General features: G+C 62.2%; 3 protein-coding genes across 3 annotated transcripts in view; 1 reads left to right on the top strand and 2 right to left on the bottom strand.

The window, feature by feature from the left end:
* The first annotated feature begins 407 nt into the window (after positions 1–407).
* On the top strand, positions 408–9,488 carry ASIC3 (acid sensing ion channel subunit 3). The gene is made up of 9 exons (XM_056857194.1): positions 408–968; positions 5,219–5,369; positions 5,941–6,068; positions 6,532–6,682; positions 7,232–7,288; positions 7,511–7,664; positions 7,863–7,954; positions 8,795–8,874; positions 9,402–9,488. Exons 1-9 carry the CDS (start codon positions 408–410, stop codon positions 9,486–9,488), a joined length of 1,461 nt encoding a protein of 486 aa, XP_056713172.1.
* Positions 3,858–20,212, bottom strand: part of TMUB1 (transmembrane and ubiquitin like domain containing 1) — a 70,377-nt gene continuing 54,022 nt past the window's right edge. Inside the window, exon 3 of the mRNA XM_056857786.1 lies at positions 3,858–3,872. The gene's annotated coding sequence lies outside the window, so the exon portion shown is untranslated. The remainder of the gene's footprint in view (positions 3,873–20,212) is intronic.
* On the bottom strand, positions 12,492–19,120 carry CDK5 (cyclin dependent kinase 5). The gene is made up of 12 exons (XM_056857785.1): positions 19,047–19,120; positions 18,795–18,883; positions 18,560–18,627; positions 16,165–16,225; positions 15,301–15,357; positions 15,117–15,212; positions 14,678–14,752; positions 13,895–13,991; positions 13,708–13,777; positions 13,256–13,316; positions 12,961–13,041; positions 12,492–12,578 (listed from the first exon to the last, which is right to left on the bottom strand). The coding sequence occupies exons 1-12, from the start codon at positions 19,081–19,083 to the stop codon at positions 12,492–12,494; spliced, it is 879 nt and encodes a 292-aa protein (XP_056713763.1). The 5' UTR covers positions 19,084–19,120.

Here is a 20,212-nt window from a genome sequence, read left to right on the forward strand (position 1 = left end):
AGGCGGCAAAGGGAAGGGAGGGAGAAGAGGGCTCAGGAGGGGGGAACAGAAGGGAGCTGGGAAAGGGGGCAGACGGGTGGGAGGCGTCAGACAGGAGTGCCAGCCAGCAGGGAGGCAGGTGGGGGCCGGGGAGCACGGTTGGCATCCGGGTGTCAGGCTTCTGTCCCGCAGACCCAGCGCATGGCTGTGCCTGGCCTCTCCTCCCATTCTCCCCGCCCCACCCCCGGGCAGGCAGGCAGCCAGGCCTCCTTGGTCACCTGGCCCAGCCCTTCCCTCTCGTCCCAGGATTAGCTGCCGCCGGGCTGCCTCTGCCCTGCCCTTCACTCCCGGTCCTGAAACGCAATCCACCCGCTGGGCTGGGCTCCTGGTCCAGCAGGCAGAAAGCATCCCTGCATCTTGGGAGGACCATGGAGGAGGCTGGGTGGCAGCCGGAGAAGGCCCTGGCGGAGGAGGCTTCGCCCAGGGCCTCTGACATCGTCAGCTTTGCCAGCAGCTGCACGCTCCATGGCATTGGCCACATCTTCTTGCCAGGGCGCTTCACGCTGCGCCGCTTGGCTTGGGCCGGGGCCGTCCTGGCTGCGGTGGGCATCTTCCTGTACCAGGTGGGCGAACGGGTCCAGTACTACCTCGAGTATCACCACGTCACCACGCTGGATGAGGAAGAGGGCAAGCTGCTGGTCTTCCCGGCAGTCACCCTGTGCAACTACAACCGCGTCCGCCGCTCCCGGCTGACCCGCAACGACCTGCACTGGCTGGGCCAGGAGCTGCTCGGAGTGGAGCCGCCCGACTACCCCGACTACCTGCGAGCCCTGGGCTGGCGGGACACGGAGGCCAGCCCACCGGGCTTCTTCCCCACCCGCAGCTTTAACATGCTGGATTTCTTCCAGCGCACCGGCCACGACCTGGAGGGCATGCTGCTGGACTGCCGCTTCCGCACCCGGGAATGCGGCCCCGAGAACTTCACCACTGTGAGTCCCCCCACCCCCGTGGCCGTGCCCCTGGCTCCCTGAGCCATGGACTGGCGGCCGCCACCAATCTTACGGTCTCCTCCTCGGCAGGCAAGGAGTGTGGCCTTCAGAGAGACCCTCTTTGCCATCCCTCCTGCCACACACCGGCCTGCCCCACTAGCCTGTGGGCACTCCGCCAGCCCTCTGGCCGCAACCCTCAAGCCTTGGCCACAGCCACCCCCAGCGTTGGCTGATGTAAGGAGGGGGCCGGAGTTCCAAGACCCTGGGTCCCATTCCAGGGCCTCAGGTGTTCGTGCTCCCATGAAATCCAGAGTCAGTCCAGACTGGACAGGCCAGGAAGGGAGCCGGGCTCAGCCCCGGTAGGAACAGCAGAGAGGGTGTGTATCCATCCCTTCACAGAAGTGTGAATGGGAGTTCAGGGGAGGTAAGGCCCTTGGGGGCAGAGATGGGGCCGACAAGCACAGAGTCTCTTGTGTCTCTGCTGCCTGGGGGGGGGGGAGGTCCCCCACCCTTAGACGCACTGCGTGCTTGTGGGTGGAATGTCAACGAGGGGGGGGCGGAGTTACTCCAAACTAGCTCATGGAGATACAGAAGGATGAGGCAGCAGACAGAACCCCCTTCCCCTCCTGCGGTCGCTCTCCTGGGTTTGGGGGGAGTAGGGGCTTCCAGAGAAGGGGCCAGCAGCCTGCCCCCCCCCAGCCTCTCAGGTTTCGTGCCTGCAGCGGGCACAGAGCACTCTTCCTCCTGCTCCCCCCACCCCTGCCTGGTCCCCAAGGCCGCTCCGGTTACTGCCAGAGGAGCAGCATCAAGCGCGTGAGCCAGACTGGCCTCCAGCCCAGGCCTGATGCCAAGTTGGCAGCACCTGACCCCAGCCCTTGAGATAATGGGGGGGATGGTGAGCTGGCACTGTTGAGGGCACGCCAGGGAGACCCCCTTGCTGAAAGAGCCTTACATAAGTTTGGGGGAGAACCCATTCCAGAGCACCCCAGAACTGGGCTTCTCCCCAAAGGCCACCTAGTCCAGCCCAGAGCAGGGGGGCAGCCGGGAGGGAGAGCCACTGGAGCTGGGAGAGAGCAGGTGTCGGTTCCCCACACACACACACACACCTGCTGGTTGCATTGAGACCCCCCCTTGGCCCAAGGTCCCTGTCCAGGGCGCAGGCTGGCCAGAGGGTGTCTGAGCAGGGGGCCCCATGGTCGCTCCTCCGTGGCTCGGGGGGAGCGTAGGGAGGGGATTGGTCGCATTTTCCTGCACAGCAACTCTTGAGGAGATGGCAAGGCTGAAAGGGAGGAGCTGGGTCACGGCCACCCAGGGAGGGGATTTGAACCTGTAACTCCCCAGTCGAACTCCGGCGGTGTCCTGAGAACCCCTGGCCCAAATTTCCACTCAGCCGTTGATACCCCCCCCACGAGGCTTCATGCCTCTCCTTCTCTCGTTGGTTGGGGTTTGACCTGCTCTTTTGTTGAGGGCTGCATGCGGGTCTCCTCTCCTCCATTTATCCTTCCAACAACCCTGTGAGGTAGGTTAGGCTGCGAGAGAGTGACCGGCTTAGGCTCACCCAGAGAGTCTCTTGAGCCTGCCCCCCCCAGGCCTGATCTGTTCCTCTAGCCACAGCCCCATATGGGTGGGGGTCAGTGTTGCTCCATAATTCTGCAGAATCCTGAGACAGGAAAGCCGCAGGGCCTTTTCCGGCCTCTCTCTCTGGATTCAAGTTGGCAGCAAGAATTCCCTCCCTCTGGCACGTGGCGCTGATGAGAACAGCAGCCTGCCTTCCAGGGTTGTCGTGAGGATATGCTTGAGGTTCTGAGCAACGGAAACCTGTGCTCTGCCTCATTGTTGTGGCTGAATTCCCCTGGCAGCACCTGGGCGACCCAGGTAGTGGCAGGCGTGGCTTCCTGGAGGCCTTCCCAACCAAACCCAGCCAGAATCAGAACGGCAGCCACGATCTCCCCTTCTGGGCTGCCCCAGCAGCTGGCCTTGAACTCTGTGCTCAGGACAAGGAAGGGGCCGGACATTGATGGGCACTCTTCCTCCATTTAGGGGAGGGGGCCGTGGCTCGGTGGCGGAGCATCTGCTTGGCTAGCAGAAGGCCCCAGGTTCAATCTCCAGTATCTCCAGTGGAAAGGACCAGGTGGAAGGAAAGACGGTCCTCTACCTGAGACCCTGGAGAGCCGCTGCCAGTCCGAGTGGACTGATCCCGATGGTCGGATGTTCTGATTCAGAAGAAGGCGGCTTCATCTGTGTGGGAACCTGGGAGGTGAAGGGGGGACGCTATAAGAAGGGAATTAAACAGAGTATATCTTTCATCCAACAGTGCATTTCAAAACACATAAAAAACAGAACAGACTTCTGGGCCATACAAGTCACAGACTTTTCAGTACACGACACACCCCTTGCAGTTCCTTGAAGTACCACAGATTAATCCAGTAGAACAATGTAAATGCACCATGTGTATTTAAGTGCACTGCTGGATTACAGATATATTTTGTTTAATTCCTTTTTATGGTGTTACCCTGAACCTCCCATGTTTCCAGTTCAGTTTTGGGTTGGGTTTCTCTCCCCGCAGTGGGAGCAGGATGCCACCCAGCTAGCACAGGGCCTGGCTGGAGTGTGAAGGTGGGGACAGGACTGATCCCCCACCCCAGTCTGTGCCACTCAGCACTCCTGCGGGTCACTTTGCTGCCCAGCTCCAGTTCCCAGAAGATCGATTCTCTTCTTGGTTTCCCCCGACGTCTCCTGTGATGAGCCAGCTACACTTGTGCCGAGGGGCATCCCGCTGACCTGGCTGCTTCACCCAATGCACCAACCCTATGGGGCAAGGGGCCGTGGCCCCCTTCCACAGAGCTCTGGGGCAGTGCCGAAGCCACCAAGCGCCCCTCCACTTTGGCTCAGGCAGGCAGGCAGGCAGCCTCTGAGTCCGGGGCCAGGCCAGCCTGTCTGGAAGTCGCCCCCCCCTCCTCTGAGCATCACAATCAACGGGGCCTTGAGGAAGAGGCTGGGGGGCTCTCGGCTGCCTCATGAACTGGCCCCATTTCGGAAGAGGGTGGCTCACCGGAGAGTCCAAGCGGTTGGGGTGGGGCAGGGACTGCAGCTCCTTCTTGGCACCGCGCCTGGCTTAACCTGTCGCTCCTGCTGTCTCATGGAAGGAATAATTGAATCCTGGAGCTGGCAGGGGCCAAACTGGCCACCTGGTCCAAATTTGCTGCTCAACGCATTTCCTTTGTCTTCCTGAGCTCCTCGTGGCATTCTCTGTTCCTCTTCCGCGCTGGCTCCTCGGGTCCCCTCCCACGTTTCCTTCTTGTTGGAATAGTGAGCTGGGTCCAAATAAAGGGAAGGGGGGCTTTGAGGCCACATGACTCGCCACAGTTTGTTTCAGAGGGGGGGTACCTGAACATCTCAGAGGGGCTCCCGGGCCAGCTCCTTGCCGCTTCTTTGCCGGGAAAGAGCAGGGAGCAGCAAGGCCTGGGAACGGCCTTGAGAGAGCTGCCTGGAGAAGCAAAATGCCACCCCCAAAATGATGCCTATGGAATGGAAGGGAGATGCATCCCTGAAACCCCCCTGCTCAAAAAGCACACACACACACCACAGACACACATGAGGAGCACTAGAAGGTCTGTGTTTTTTCCTTCATGCAAGCAAAGCTTTTCCTGGACACTCTGGGGGGCTTCCCCTGGGGGGAGGGGGGCTGGGACCCTTTAGCTGGCTCTGTCCTGGACCTCTGGGCTCTGCTGGCAAAGGGCCAGTCTGCCCCAACATGGTTTTGCGGGCAATAAAAAAAATGCTCCATAGCTCAGTATAACGCATGGCTCAAGTTCTCACCTTTGGCCAAACTCTTTAAACATTTTCGTTGTTGTACCGTCCAGCCTGAACTGGAGTTCTGGGGATTTTGAAAGCTCACACCCGCCTATGTGGCATTGGATTGGATGGAAAGGCTTATGTGGGTATCATTCTGGCAACAGGCCCAGGAAAGACCCCGGAGAGCCATGGGCAGGTGTAGCCAATTGAGCCTGGCTCACAGAAGGCAGCTCCTGAGGCCCCAGTGGTGGCCCTGACAGGGGCTTGTGCTCCTGGCCCCAGCAGGTGGCTCTTCGAGGTTGTGCATGTGCAAAGTGCTGCTTTTGCTGCACTGCATGCAAAAAGAGGAGGCGAAGGGAAGTGCACTGCTCTGCCAGAGCCAGGGCTCCCTCCCCATGTGCTCAGCACAGTATTGCAGGTGCCTCATGCCCCTCTCTCTCCCCCCCTCCCCACAGATCTTCACCCGCTTGGGCAAGTGCTACACGTTCAACTCTGGGGCTCCTGGCCACGAGCTCCTGACCACAGTCAAAGGCGGCACGGGCAACGGCCTGGAGCTGATGCTGAACATCCAACAGGACGAGTACCTGCCCGTCTGGGGTGACACAGGTGAGTGGGGTGGAGGGTCAGGCTTGCTGGGGGGCAGGACTGTCAAACAGGGGGGCGTCCTCTCATGGCGGGGGAGGACTTGGTCCCTGGGTATGACTGGGGGCTCCTGATGCAGCCCCATTGAAGCGAAGCAGGACCGGCTCTGGAGGGGGTCTCTTGGGACCACACACCCTGCACCGTATACTGTGTTGAATTCCATAGTGGGCAACCGGCAAGATAGAAATGCATTTAAAAATCAATTTATGAGGGTGTTGTAGGGTCTGCATTGTAGGGAGGGGGCACTCAACAAGGCCCCCCTGCAGTTGGAAGCTGGGCAGTCTGCTGGCCCCCTGCCTTTCACGGTGTGGGTGGAGCAGGCTGCTTTGGGGAGAGTTGGTCACACCTCACCTGCCCCACAGCGCCAGATTCCCACACGCGCCTCTGCCTGCTTCCGTGGGGCTCTGTGCTGCAGGGCAGCAGAGGCAGAGCAGACTCCTCCCCCTATGGCCTTCCCAGCAGGGGGGTTGCCCCCTTACCCTCACTCTGCACACATGGCTCTGCCCCCACCCCCTCCTCTTCATCTGTGTTGCAGAGGAGACATCCTTTGAGGCGGGGGTGAAGGCGCAGCTCCACAGCCAGGAGGAGCCCCCGTCCATCGACCAGCTGGGCTTTGGCGTGGCCCCTGGCTTCCAGACATTCGTCTCTTGCCAGCAGCAGCGGGTATCCAGCCTCCCGGCCGACCGACCCGGATGCTTTCGCCCTTCCCAGCCGGGCACCCCCTCTGCAGGTGCAGTGCCAGTGGGAGCCAAGAGGATGGCAAGGCCTCGCCCACCTCCTTCTGGAAAACGGATGCCCCTCTCTGACACACAGGCAGCCTCCCTTTCCCACACACACAGACACACACACAAGCACAGCCTCTTACACACAGGCCCTGAGGCCCGCGCACGGCCTCCCCTCTCCTGGCCGTGTGGGGCCAGGCCTGGTGCAGATGCTCAAGGCAGCAGGGCCGAACAGCCTGCCTGTGGGACTGAGGGGCGTGGGGAGGGGAGCCTCCAAAGCACCACACCTGTGGCTCGGGGGTAGGGGGTGGGGAGTTTGGGGCTTCAGCCAGAGCCCTGCTCCCCGGGGCTGGCAGGGAGCCAGCCGTCCTCCAGCGCTGTTTCCTTGACTGCCTCTTCCTCAGCTCCTCTACCTCCCACCCCCGTGGGGCGACTGCAAATCTGGGCCCATCGAGTCCGCCTTCTTCTCCAACTACAGCCTGGCCGCCTGCCGCATTGACTGCGAGACCCGCTACCTGGCTGAGAACTGCAATTGCCGCATGATGCACATGCCAGGTCCGGGGGGGGGGGAGGGAGGGAGTGTTGGGTCCTTGGGGAGAAGGGGGGTTCCTTGTGCAGAGCGGGCCCTGCTCCGTCACTGCAGCCCTTGGCCACAAGAGAGCGCTGTGGTCCCTCCTCCGCAAGCAGCAGCAGCAGGGGAAAGATGGGGGGGTGTGCCGGCAACCCCCTCCTCTCTGGTTCTCATGCCCCCCCTCCAGCCCCTTGTTCTTCACAGCTTAAAAATTCTCTGCACTCGCTTTGAAGTAACACAGCTAGGGGGGGGCTGACCCTCCTGCCAGGGCATAGCAGGGCAATTGCTTTGCAAGTAGACCCGCTTCCTGGCATCCTGCAAATGGTGCCTCCTGTGCCAGCGATGGCGTGCGCCAGCCCACTGGTTGGGGGAAGGAGGGCTTTCCCCCATGCAAGGCTCGCCAGGGTGTGTGTGCAGATCTTCAGATGGCCCTGGGGGGGGATTGGTGGTGTAGGTGGGCGCCAGCACGGAGTTTGGGGGGGCAGCTCCCTGCTGTGTGCTGACTTGTCTGACTCAGTATTCCTTGCGCCCAGGTAACGCCAACATCTGCACCCCAGAACAGTACAAGGAATGTGCTGATCCTGCACTGAGTGAGTCCGGCCTCCCCCTCCCCACCGTTTCTTTTGGCCCCCTCTCTGGAGAAAGCTGGCTGAGGGGCAACAACCTGGGGGACCAGGAAATGGCCGCCCTGGCCTGGCCTGGATGAGAGCCAGTCCTGCAGGGGGGGGGGAGGGTTTGCAAGGGCCTCCCAGCTTCCATCAGCCAACAGTACACCCCACCCCCCGCCGCCACCACCCGTGTTTTGTGCCCAGATTTCCTGGTCGAGAAGGACGACAAGTACTGCATGTGCCAGACGCCCTGCGAGACAGTGCGCTTCAGCAAGGAGCTCTCCGTGGTGAAGATCCCCAGCAAGGCCTCTGCAAAATACCTGGCCAAGAAATATAACCGCAGCGAACAGTACATCATGTGAGCCTCCCTCCCCCCCCCGATATGCAGAAGCCCCCTGCCAGCTTGACCCTCTCCCTCTCCCTGCCCCCGATGCTGTCTGCGCAGAGCCCTGCTTGCCCTCAGCTTCCCTGGGCATTGCTGGGGGGCCCTGCCACCCATGATAGCCCCCCACTCCCCAGAGTCGCAAAGCCTCTTTCTCTCTGCCCCCCTGCTCAGGGAGAACCTCCTGGTGCTGGACATCTTCTTTGAAGCCCTCAGCTACGAGACCATCGAGCAGAAGGCGGCCTACGAGGTGGCAGGCCTGTTAGGTGAGCGGGCGGGCGGGCAAGGGGCCCGCAGCGGGGCAGACTCCGTTCTTAAGACCAGGCTGGGCCAGCGGCTCCCCGCAAGGCTGGCAGTGCCACAGAATCCCTCTGCTTGGCTCTGGCTCCCGTCGGGCTCAGCTGGTTCTGTGGCTGTTCTGACCTGGCCATCCGCTCCCGTTGAGGCTCGGAGCTGCCAAACGGATCCTGCCTTTTCCGGAGAGTCTGAGAACCAGGCTGGCTCCGTGGATATTATTCCCACCTTTCTCATGCACCCCCTCCCCGCCTGCGTTTGGCCTCCGTGTGGTCACTGAACAGCTAAGCAGGGGGCACAACCCCTGGAAAGCTGCCGGGCCGCCCTGACGGACCCTCGTCTCTTCAGCAGGGCCTTTCCTTTTATGCAAACCACAGGGGCTTTCTGGGGCCACCCGCAGGAAGGCCAGGCGAATGTGCGGCTGCCGGCAGAGTCCTTCGCCTCAGGCGGCCACAAGGGCTTTGTGCTGGTGGTCTTCCTGTGGGGGGCGGGCTGCTCAGGGACCCTGAAGGGGCTCAGAAGGGTTGAGGTGGGCTGCCTTCTGCTCCCCTCAGCACCCTCTGCCCAGCAAGGAACTGAACAGCAGAGTCGGGGCTGGGGGCATAGATGTGGCTGAGCAGAGCGGCCTTTGTGGGGCTGGGGGCTATGTCCCCACGCGGGGGGGGGGGGGTAGGAGGGAGGGCCTGCCAAGGGATGGGCCGGCTGACATTTATCCTCCCCTGACCCCGCTCTCCCCTGTTGCGGGGAGAGCCGATGTCTGCTATGGGGGGCAGTTCAGACGCCCTTCTTCAGCTCTGCTTGTGCCTCTCCAGGGGACATCGGGGGCCAGATGGGGCTGTTCATCGGGGCCAGCCTGCTCACCATCCTGGAGATCTTCGATTACCTGTACGAGGTGAGTGGGCCAGGCCGGGGCCACCCTTGGGGGGGGGTGGGAGGGCCCAGAAGGAAGGGGGACCTTCCCGTGCCGGCAGTGCCCCTTTGCCTGGCCTCTGGGTTGGGGGCACGAAGCAGGAGCTCTTCAGGGAGGGTGACCAGTCTGGGGTGGGGAGGAGGGGGCCGGTCAGAGGAATGCCACAGCAAAAGCTGCTAAGGCCCCCCACCCCCAGAACCCAAAGGGGAGGAGAGGGTGACCAGCCGAGGCCTTTGCCGGGCACACCGCTCGAGGATTAGCGGGTGGGCAGAGCTCAAGTGGCTGGCAGGGTTTGGGCAAGGCAGCACTAAACTCCGCTCCATGGGCAGCAGGGCCTGGGCCCCAATGCAGGTTACCCCAAGTGGAGAGCTGCTGAGGCTGAAACCTCCCTCTGCTCCCCCAGTGTAGCTGGGGGGCACTTAAGGGCATCAAAGAAACACTCTGCGCATGCTCAGAGCCCAGCTGAGCCCAGCCCAATGCCCTCTGCTTTCGTCTCTGCCTCCTGCCAGGTGCTGCGGGAGAAACTGCTCGGCTTCTACCAGGGCAGGAAGCAGGCAGGGGACAGCGACAACCTGGTAAAGGGGCAGGGGCTTTGAAGCCAGGGAGGGTGGGAAGCCAAGGACTGGAAGCCTCTGGAGGAGGGGGGTTGGCAGGGGGCACCCAGTGTGGCACAGTGGGAGACACCAGCAGCCCCCCCCCCCATTCTCAGCCGGACTGCAAAGGTCTCCCTCTTCCTGCACTTCTCTGCCCTTCCAAGTGCATGGGGGCATTGTGGGGGAGGACGCAGAAAGCAGAGGCCGAGCGGGAGCTCTGTGCCTCTCCCTCTCCTGGGCTGGAGGGGGCTCCAGGCGCTCGGGGGATCGTTTCCCCTTCCTTTCTCTTCCCCGCCCTTGATGGTGGGTGGGGTGGGCTCCCCGCTGGCTCCAGCCCCTCTGCATTGGGACCATTTGCTGCCCCACAACCCACCTCATCTTTGTTTCTCTCTGCATCTCCCCCCTTTGCATCTCTGCGCCAGGAGTACCCGGAAGGCCTGCGGAGCCCCGATGGGCCCCCACCCCAGACAGCCAGGTAGCTCTTCTCCCGGGGAGGGGGATGGTGGGCCCCCAGGGCGGCCGGGCTCTCTGGCTTCAGCCGCAGGGCCCTCCCAGGCCCCTCCAGTCTGGTCAGGCGGATGCGGCAGAAAGCAGAGAGCCAGTCCTGGCCACGGGAGGGCGCCGAGGACCCATCGTGGGAGGCAGGAATGCGCCCTGAAGGCCAAAGGTCAGCCCTTGGAGACTGCACATCCCACAGGGCAGGCAGGCTACAGCCCCCCCTTGTTCCCACGGCCAGACCTCCAGCCAAGGGGTCTCTCCTCTCCGCACGAGCCAGTGCTGGGTTTGTGCCTGAGGCATCATCCAGAGTTGCAGCCAGTGGAAACTCTGGCTCTCTTAGCCCAGCTCCATCTGCATACCTGAGCAAAAATCCAGGAGACTAAGGGTGCAGCTGGTCTGCATATGAGATGGGGGGGGCTTGCTGTGCCCCCCTTCCCTTCCGAGGGCAGAAGCCCTCCTGCTCTTCCAAGGAGGGCAGGCTGGGTGACTCTGGAGGCCCCCCCCACCCTGGCCACATCCTTGCCAGCCACACTCCTCACATGGGCACGGGGGGTGGGGGTGGGGGGGAGTGGTTAGACAGCAGGGACCTGTGGGGGCTCAGTGGAAAGGGAGGGGTTAATATCCCTCACTGCTCACATCTGCAGGGGCTGTCCCCACTCGGCCCCACCAACACTCCCCACCCAGTATTTGGGGTCTGGTGGAGCAGCAAAGGTCTGGTTTCTGGCCTCCCCCCCCCTCCCGCACCAATCAATGACGGATCATTGCAAGGAGAAGCTGGACGGCCCCTGGGGGAACAACTCTCCCCCCCCCGCAAGGGACCCCACCCTCACCCACCCCTGGGCTCCAGTGTGCTTGATACAACCACTCATGCCAGAGGCAGATTTGTGCTGCACCGTCCAGCCGCCCCCCCACTGCTCACGACCACCGGGCGTTGCTGTTGAACCAGGAGGGGCTGGGACGGGGAGAGGGGGTTAAGCCAACACTCAGAGGGCAAATGAAAACCCACCCGTACGCCCCTCCTCCTTGCTCACCCCCCCTCTTCATCCCTAGAACGCCTGCCCCACACGGCGCAGCTTCTCGGACAGCGGTGGAGACACCCCGAACGCGCTTCCTTGTCACGCGACTCTAGGCTACTGCGAGGAATTTGCCTGCTGAAGGGGCATCCGGCTCCCCCCCCCACTGACTAGCCAAGGGGGCCAGTGACAGCCTCCAGGACCAGTCCCCCATCGAGAAGGAGGGGTCTGGCTGGCCCCAGCAGCTGCCCCCACCTCCCTGAGCAGGAAGAAAACTGAACTGACAGCACAAAGACAGCAAGCGAGGGGGTTAGCTCCCCCCCCCCCAATTCCAGCTTCGCTGGCATCCCCGGAACAGCTTCATCCAGAGCCCCTGCGCCCTCTCTACAGCGCCGGGGGGGGGGGGGGCAACAGATGCTGCCCAGCACTGCAGGATCTGACTAAATCTGGCCTAGTTGGACACTTAGCACTAGGTGGTAATTATGGGACCTCCTACCGTGACCCACGGACCGGACTGGACCCCTCCTGGCTCCACTCTCAGGAAGAAGAGGTTTCTATCTGCCGCTCAAGGGGAGCCCCGGGGGAAGGACCCCAGGGGACTCTGAACGAAAGATGCAGACACCCCCCTAGAGCCCCCGGGCTGCTGTCAGCTCCGCATGCCTCTCTGCCAAGCCGGGCTCTATGCATGAGCGCACTACTGCTTCATCTGTGTCCCCCCCAATTTTGTGACCCCCCCACCACACACACTGACTGCCCTTCTGTCCCTGTGCAGCATTAAAGAGCTTCTTGGGTACTTTACTGCCTCGTGTCTCCCCCCCCCCCCGCAACCCCCGCTGGGCAAAGGGAGGCAGGCAGAGGAGTGCCTGTTCCACAACAACGGGAAGGTGCTGTTGGGATATGGGGGTGGGGGGAGAAAAGTAGGCCCACCCCTCTAACCTCTCTGCTCAGAGTTGTCCTCTTGCTCACAACAGACCCTCCCCCACACACACATGCATACAGCCTCCCGTTTGGGGGGACAAAGCAAGGAGAACAGGGACCCCTTCTGAGCGACCGTCACATGTGCAGTAAAGGAACACAGATGTTCCCCCCCTCAACTCCCCTGGGTGGGGGTGGGGAACAGTCCCACATGGGGGCAAACAGCAGAAACGGGAGGGGCCGGTGGAGGTCCAAGAAGCATTTTATAGAATTCACAAATATTCACAACAGTCCCCACCCGTGTCCCTCCTCCCCACCCCCAACCCCAACCGAGGCACAGCCAGATACTGAACATGCTTGCAAGAGGTGAGGGGGGGGGGGCAGCGGCTGGGAAGTGGAGCAGCAGGGCAGAGGGAGGGGGCAAGCCGAAAACCCCGCTCCCTGCCCCGGGTCCCCTCAGGCTCCCCTTCCGGCTGGTCCCATCCGAGGGGCAGCTTCAAAACACCCCCCCCATCCAGTCAGTGAGGGGGGAGCCTCTGAGCCACGCCCGGCCCTGCAGCTGCCTCCAGGGGGGGAGGGCTTAGGGGGGGCAGAAGTCTGTGAAGTAAGGATGTTGGAGCGCCTCCTCTGCCGAAATCCGATGCACCGGGTTGCACTTCAGCAGGTTCTAGAGGAACAAAACCGGGGAGGGGTGCTTAGCAGAGGCTCCCCCGGCAAGGGATGGGAGGAGGGCTGGAGGTGACTCCCCCTGCCTCATTGTGGCCCTGATGGGAGGGTCTCACCGCCTTGGCCACGCAGACCCCAGCGGCTCCTCTCTCTGCCACGGGGCCCCCTCTGCTGGGTCGTTTTTGCAGCCCCTGAAGGCGTAGGGGGCCACAGAAGGCCAAGCAGGGGGGTGGGGGCTAAGGCTCTCTATCCACCCCCCCAGGACAGGAAGGGAAGGCAGAAAAGCCACATCAAGATCCCCTTTAGGCGGCCGATACGGACCGCCTGGGGAGGGTGCTAGAGAAGAGAGGGGCAGATGGGGGGGGCGGAGGGGGCGCACTCACTTGAAGTAGGTCCCGGCCTGTCGTGTTGAGCTTGGGCACCACGTTGACCAGCGATGTGGTGGCAGGGTACATGGGGTACGGCTGTGGGAGGACGGCGGGTGAGATGCCAGGCAGGAAGTGCCCTCTCCTGAGAGGGAGCATCTGCTGCCTCCTGTCTTGGCACCGAAAAATCTCACCCCCACCCTTGATCACCCCCATTGTGCACCCCCAGAAAGTGAGGAAGCCCCCATTTGCCCCCCGTCCGCGCACAACACTGCCTTGCGGCCCCTCCTCTTTCAGGGCCAGGCTGCCGTACCTTGTAGTCTGGGAGTTTGGTCATTCCTGGCCACTGCTCCTCAGTTGGGGTCCCCAGCAGCGTGGGAGAGTCAAGGCTCAGAGGACAGCAGATCTCAGCCTCCTTCCCTGGTATAGCAGGTGGACACCCCCCCACACACACCCCTGTCCAGCACAACACTTCGCTCCCGGGGCGGGGTGGGGGGTGGAGGATGGAAATGCCCTCCAATCACAGCCCACCTCTCACGGTGACCCCTCATGGGGTCTTCAAAGGAGGTGGTTGGCCATTGCCTGCCTCTGTGTAGTGACTCTGGACTTCCTTGGGGGGTCCCCCATCCCAGGACTATCCAGGGCCGACCCTGCTTAGCTTCTGAGAGGGGGCCAGCCAGGCCAGGGGCCCCCTGGGTGGGATCAGCCAACTGCAGTACTCCCCCCACCCCACCCCCCGGTCGCCATGCCCGCAGCCAAGGATATCGGAAAATTCTCTTCAGCTGGTCATCGACGTCGTTTCCCGGGAACAGGGGCCGTCCAGCGTTGGCCAGCTCTGGGTGGGTGGAGGGGAGGGAGGAGGTGAGAGAGCTTGGCCAGCCCCCTGCCTATGGCTGTGCCACCAGGCACCCACCCACCCCGCCTCCAGGGCATCCTCAGGGGCCATCCTTACCGGCAAAGATGCAGCCGGCAGACCACATGTCGATGGAAGTGGAGTAGAGTTTGGCACCAAAGAGGACGTCTGGCGGGCGGTACCAGAGCGTCACCACCTGCGGGGAGAGGGCAGGGCCATCACGGGAAGGCCTCCCCCAGCTCCGGAAGGAGCGCCAGCCCCCGAGAGGCACACCAGGCTGAGCCTGCAGTCCTCGGCAGAGCGGCTTCAGTGGAAACCCACGGCCGTCACTGGCACAGAGGCCACTTTGGAGGGCCCCTGCCGCGCCCCAAGGCCCAACACTGCTGTGGCACAGAGAGAGGGAGAGGGGCCAGGAAGTTCGTGCCCCTCATGACCACGTTTGGGTTCTGCTGCTGCCACCTTATCGGAGGAGCTGCAGCTTTCCTTTGGTTTCTAGCCCTCATTGAGAAAGACCCCACAGGGCCGCCACCCTTCCCCCAGCCCTGCATCTAACGCTCTGGAGGCTTCATCCCCAGAGACCCAGAAGGCATCCAAACATTACACAGCCCCTCCCTCATCCTGCACCTACTCCCAATTCTGACCCCCAAACAAAGCACGCAAGTGAATGCAAAGCTGTGCGGGTGGCGGGGAGGGAGGGAGCGAGGCTGCAACTCAGCAGGAGGTACGGCTGGTGTCTTCCTGAGCTCTCTGCTCTTGGGGCAGGGACGCCAGCAGCAATGGGGGGGGCTCCCCCAACCCAGTAAGTGCTGCTGGGATGGCTCCTCCTCGCCCCCCCCCCCGTGCGCCTCAGTCTCTCTGGTGCCTCCTGCCGGCCGTGCTCACCTCAGCTGAGTAGCAGCGTACGGGGATCCCAAAGGCCCGGGCCAGCCCAAAGTCAGCCAGCTTCAGCTCCCCGTTCTGCAGGGAAAGGAAACCACAGGTGGTTCGTGAAGCACCGGAGCACCACAGCACTGTCCCCCCGCCCAACCCTCAGATAAATGACTGAAGCCACCCCCAGCTTCAGGGGAAAGATACGGTCTTTTTCCCTAGGAAGCATTCATGGCCTGCCCTGCGTTTCAGCACCCTGAGTGAAGCAGTGCCACCTGCCCACCTGGGGGCCCCTGCAAGGACCCTCCCCGAACTCCGAGGCTCTGCCCGTTCCTGACACTGCTAAGTTTACCCAGGAGCCTTTGGAGAGGGGCTCTGTCCACCCACTTTGGAAGCCCCCCTCTCCTGGCTCTCAGGCAGGTCGAGAAGAGGGACGAAAGGGGGGGGCACTCACGCGGTTGATCAGCAGGTTCTGGGGCTTCAGGTCGCGGTGCAGGACGTTCCTACTGTGGCAGAATCCCAGGCCTTTCAGCAGCTGGTACATGAACGACTGGGGAGGGAGAGGACAGGAGGCATCAGGCCCCCAGGCCGGTATCTCTCCAGCGGCCCCCGAGGCAGCCACAGGCCGCCCCCCTCACCTTCACAATCTCGGGGTCCAGGTCTCCGTTGCAGCTGTCAAAGTATTTCTTCAGGTCCTGGCAGGAAGGGAGGGAGGAAGGGAGGGGTCAGTGGCCAGCCGGAGCCCCCAGACCTGAGCTCTGCTAGGAAGGACCTGGAGGAGGGGAAGCAGCTGGGCGAGGGAAGGGCAGCAAGGCAAAGTGTGGGGCTCCCCTGGCTGCCAACCCCCAGAGGAGGGCAACCAAGATGGTGAGGGGTCTGGAGACCGTCTTAGGAGGAAAGGCTGAAGGAGCTGGGTATGTTTAGCCTGGAGAGGAGAAGACTGAGAGGGGACATGATAACCATCTTCAAGTATTTGGAAGGGCTGTCATATAGAGGAGGGTGCCGAATTGTTTTCTGTTGCTCAAGACGGTCGGACCAGAACCAGTGGGTTGAAATTAAATCAAAAGGGTTTCCGTCTAGACATTAGGAAGAATTTTCTAAAAGAGCAGTTCCTCAGTGGAACAGGCTTCCTCGGGAGGTGGTGAGCTCTCCTTCCCTGGAGGTTTTTAAGCAGAGGCTAGATGGCCATCTGTCAGCAATTCTGATTCTGTGACCTTAGGCAGATGATGAGAGGGAGGGCATCTTGGCCATCTTCTGGGCATGGAGTAGGGGTCACTGGGGTGAGGGAGGGGAGGTAGTTGTGAATTTCCTGCATTGGGCAGGGGGTTGGACTAGATGACCCTGGCGGTCCCTTCCAACTCTGATTCTTTGATTCCTGCCAGTACGCTGTGCCTGCGCAGAAGGGAACTTGCCCACCCCCTCTGGACGCCACCTGTTTGGGCAGGAGGGCTCCTTCCCCACCCCCCATTCACCAGGGCTCCAGTTACCCTCCGTCTCCTTACCTGGTCGCAGAATTCAAAGACCAGAGTCAGCTTCTTGTCGCTGTGTAAGACATCATGCAACCTGGCGGAGAGAGAGCAAAGCATGCCCATGCGGCCCTTGGCAGGAACCCAGGCAGAGGCCTTCCCACCCAGCCCCCCAGCCCCATATACAAAAGCCTGCCTGCTTTTTCTCCCTATGGGAGTGTGGCTCAAGGGTCGGGCATCTGCTCTGCAAGTAGCAGGTTGCCGATTCAGTCCCCAGCAGCTCCAGTTAAAAGAATCCGGTGAGAGGTGACGTGAAAGACCCCTGCCTGAGGCCCTGGAGAGCTGCTGCCAGAGTAGTCAAGATTGCCCTTGAGAGACCCAAGGAGGGTCCAGCTCACTCGAAGGCCGCTGTGTTTAGAGCCTCTGCTGGCTACGCAGAAGGTCCTGGGCCCGGCCCCAGGATCAGGGAATGTGAAAACTCTCTGCTGGAGTCCCTGGAGAGCCGCTGCTAGTCAGAGCAGGCAAGGCTGACCGGCTCAGCAGAAGGCGGCTTCAAGTTTCCCCACGGGCTGCGTGGCTCAGTGGCCAGGCCGCTGCTTAGCCTGCCGAGGGTCCCCAGCTGCACCTCCAGTCCAAGGGCTCCGGTAGTGGGCGATGCGAAAGACCTCTCTCTGCCTGAGACCCCGGAGCGCCGCTGCACAGGCTGGCCATCCTGGACATCCCGGCTGACCATCTCAGGCAGCTTCGTGCGTGACTGTATGTTGCTGGCCACGGCACACGTGAACACACATGAAGCTGCCTTATACTGAATCAGACCCTCCTTGGTCCATCAAAGTCAGTATTGTTTACTCAGACCGGCAGCGGCTCTCCAGGGTCTCAGGCAGGGGTCTTTCACATCATCTCCTTGCCTGGTCCCTTTAACTGGAGATGCCAAGCAGATGCTCTGCCTCTAATTAAAAGGGGCTCCAGAGAGGATCTAGGGAATTATAGGCCAGTCAGCCTTATGTCTGTCCCAGGCAAATTAGTCGAAATGGTAATCAAAGATAGAATTATTAAGCACATCAAAGCCTGAGAAGAGGAAATCAGCCTGGCCTCTGCCAAGGGAAGTCCCGCCTCCCCATCCTCTTGGAGCAAGCGGACAAGCATGGAGGTCGATGGTGGCGATATGCCAGCCCTTGTACCCGTGGCCTTTCAAGCCTCTTTTTGCCAAGGCCCCTCACCAAGTGTAGCAGAGAAAAACAGGATGGGCCCCTCTTGTGGATTAGAAGACGGTTAGGTGGCAGGAAGTAGGACTAAACGAACAGTTCTTGCAGTGGAGGGATGTGAGCCGTAATGAGACTGGTGCTGCTTCATTCATAAATAATTTGAAATTGGCAGTGTTGTGGCCAAATTTGCAGATTATACCAAATTATTCAGGATAGTGAAAACCCACCCACCCACCCATGCTGATGGGGTCAGAACTGACTGAAACTGAGACTGAAAGAGGTCTTTGGGTTGCAGCGGACAGTTTGATGAAAATGCCAACCCACGGCTGAAAAAGGGCAAACGCCACTCTAGGAATGATTAGGAAAGGGACTGAAAATAAAATGCCCAATGCCGTCACCTCCTTGTACAGATCTATGGTGAGGCTTCATTTGGAATACAGGGCCCAGACGGCAACCAGGATGACGAGGAGGAGGAGGAGGAAACGCTTTTCCTAGGACGAAAGCTGGAGAGTCGGGAACTTTCCAGTTCCGAAAAGAGGAATTGTGGGGGGGGGGCAGTATGTGACAAGAAGGAGGCTGATTCCATTCTGGCCGGGGCTGGAGAAAGTGGGCAAGAGGGAGCTTTTTTCTCCCCCTCCACTCATACTAGAGCTGAGGGGCACCCAGCGAAGTTGTTGGGAAATAAGCGCAGGGCAGAAGAACGGGAATGGGTTTTTCTTCTTCTTCTTCCGTGCCAGAGGATGCGGGCGATGGCCCACTGGCGTCCTTAAAAGGGGGTTCGGCAGATTCCTGGGGGGGGGAAGGTCTCCCAGGGGCCACTAGCCATGGTGACTCAAGGGAACCTCCAGGTCCAGAGGCAGTGTACCTCTGAATCCCAGTGCCGGGAGGAAGGCCTGGGCTTCTGTGCCCAGGTCGTTGGTCCTCCAGCAGAGCTGGTTGGCCACCGTGTGAGACGGGGATGCTGGGCTAGGTGGGCCCTGGGGGGGGGGGAGGGGGCTCTGCCGCAGCGCCCTTCCCTCGCCAGGGTCCCCCTTTCCCAGGGAGGGAGGGAGGGAGGGAGGGAGGGGAGGGCTGTGCCCCTCTCCGGCTCTGCGCAGCAAGGTGCCAGCCGCCCCCCCCCCGCCCAGGCTTGCTGAGGCTGTGCAAGTGGTGCCCTGCAGACTCTCCCCAAGGGGGCTGGGAAAGGGGTCCCCCCCACACCCACACCCGTCCCGCCCCCGTCTCACCGGACGATGTTCTTGTGCTTCAGCTCCTTCAGCAGGCAGATCTCGCGCAGCGCCGAGCTGGGGACCCCCTGCAAGTCAGGAAGAGGGGGGGGTGCGTGGGGGGGACGCCAGGAAAGCCCCCCCCGGGCCCCCCAGGTGGGACGCCCTCTCTCCCCCCCACCCCAGCCGGCGCGGGGCCCCGCCACCCCCAGGGCCCGTGGGCGCGGCGCGCTCTGCACATGCTCGGGGGCCGCACCTCGTCGTCGTCGTCCAGCCGCACCCGCTTCAGCGCCACGATCTCGTGGCTCTCCCGGTTCTTGGCCTTGAACACCGTCCCGTAGGTGCCTGCGAGGGGGGGAGGGGGGAGGGGGGGAGGGGGGCGTCAGCCGCTGCTCCTGCTGCGGGCAAGGCGGGGCGGGGCCGCCACCCCGCAAGGGATGCAAGTGCAGCCGCCGCCCTCTCCCCCTTCCCCCCCCGAGAGGTGGGTTGGGGTCGCGCCTCCCCTCACCCTCGCCGATCTTCTCGAGCTTCTCGTATTTCTGCATGGCGGGCTCCGGGCGCCCCCAGCCCCTGCCGGCCCCTGCGCGCGCGCCCCCGCGCCCGCCCGCCGTCCCCCCTCCGGGGACTACGACTCCCGGCATGCACCGGCCGCGCTCCCGAGAGGCGCTGCGAGGCGGCCGCAGGGCCGGGACTACGACTCCCGGCATGCACCGGCCGCGCCCCTCGCGCCCGGAAATGCCGCCGGAGCCGGGCCTCAAAGGCCGCCTGTTTCCGGGTGGTGGATGGAATGGACGCGCCTGCACGAGCACGTCGGAAGGGGAAACCCGTGCAAGGAATTGGGGAGCGGGTGGGGGGAGCCTTTCAAGGGGGCCTTCTCCAAGGCCAAGGGAGGGGCTGATGTACTCTTCTGGGCGTGGAGTGGGGGGGGTCACTGGTGTGTGTGTGAGGGGTGGGGTTAGAGTTAAGGTTGTGAAATTCCTGCATTGTGCAGGGGGTTGGACTAGATGACCCTGCGGGTCCCTTCGAACCCTGATTCTAGAAAGGGTGGGAATGAGTCCCAGGGGGTTGCCAACCTCCAGGTGGAGGCTGGAGATCTCCTGGAATCACAACGCATCTCCAGGCAGCAGAGGTCCGTTCCCCTGGAGAAAGTGGCTTCTTTGGAAGGCCGATCTGATGGCATCATACCTCACTGAAGTCTCCCCCTTCCCCAAACCCTGCCCTCCCAAGGTCCCCCCACCCCCACCCCATCTCCAGGGAATTTCCCAACCCCCAGCTGGCAACCCGAGGCCGGACCCGTCTGTCCAGTGTAAACAGTGGAAGGGCACTGCTGGCACGTGGCGGCATCTGTCAAATCGGATGAGCCCAGGATGGTGCAGCTGAGGTTCTCGGGGCCCATCACAGTTCCACCAGCGGGTCTACGAGGGCGGCCTCGGCACGGAGGTCTGCGGCAGAGTTTACCCCCCCCCCCGGGGTTTGTGCCTCCGTCGGATGAGGGGCCGTTTTAGGCGAGGGGGCTGCCTGTCAGCAGTCCCATTTGTTCTGATCCCTCCAAAGAGAGGAATTATCCTGTTTTTGGGGGGTTACGATACCTGCCTCGCAAAGGAGGCAGATCAGACAAGGCTGACGGGTACCCAGAGCTGTGCCGTCAAGTCGCTTCTGACTCATGGCCACCCT

This window comes from Euleptes europaea, chromosome 11 (genome assembly GCF_029931775.1).
Source record: "Euleptes europaea isolate rEulEur1 chromosome 11, rEulEur1.hap1, whole genome shotgun sequence".
Classification (NCBI taxonomy): Eukaryota; Metazoa; Chordata; class Lepidosauria; order Squamata; family Sphaerodactylidae; genus Euleptes; species Euleptes europaea.

Coding starts and splice junctions, on each gene's coding strand:
- ASIC3 (XM_056857194.1), top strand. CDS start 408: ATGGAGGAGGCTGGGTGGCAGCCGGAGAAGGCCCTGGCGGAGGAGGCT. Junction 969..5,218: donor GCCCCGAGAACTTCACCACT/GTGAGTCCCCCC, acceptor CCCTCCCCACAG/ATCTTCACCCGCTTGGGCAA. Junction 7,665..7,862: donor CGCAGCGAACAGTACATCAT/GTGAGCCTCCCT, acceptor CCCCCTGCTCAG/GGAGAACCTCCTGGTGCTGG.
- CDK5 (XM_056857785.1), bottom strand. CDS start 19,083: ATGCAGAAATACGAGAAGCTCGAGAAGATCGGCGAGG. Junction 13,992..14,677: donor TACGCTGCTACTCAGCTGAG/GTGAGCACGGCC, acceptor CTCTCCCCGCAG/GTGGTGACGCTCTGGTACCG. Junction 13,317..13,707: donor CAGCTGAAGAGAATTTTCCG/ATATCCTTGGCT, acceptor TGACTCTCCCAC/GCTGCTGGGGACCCCAACTG.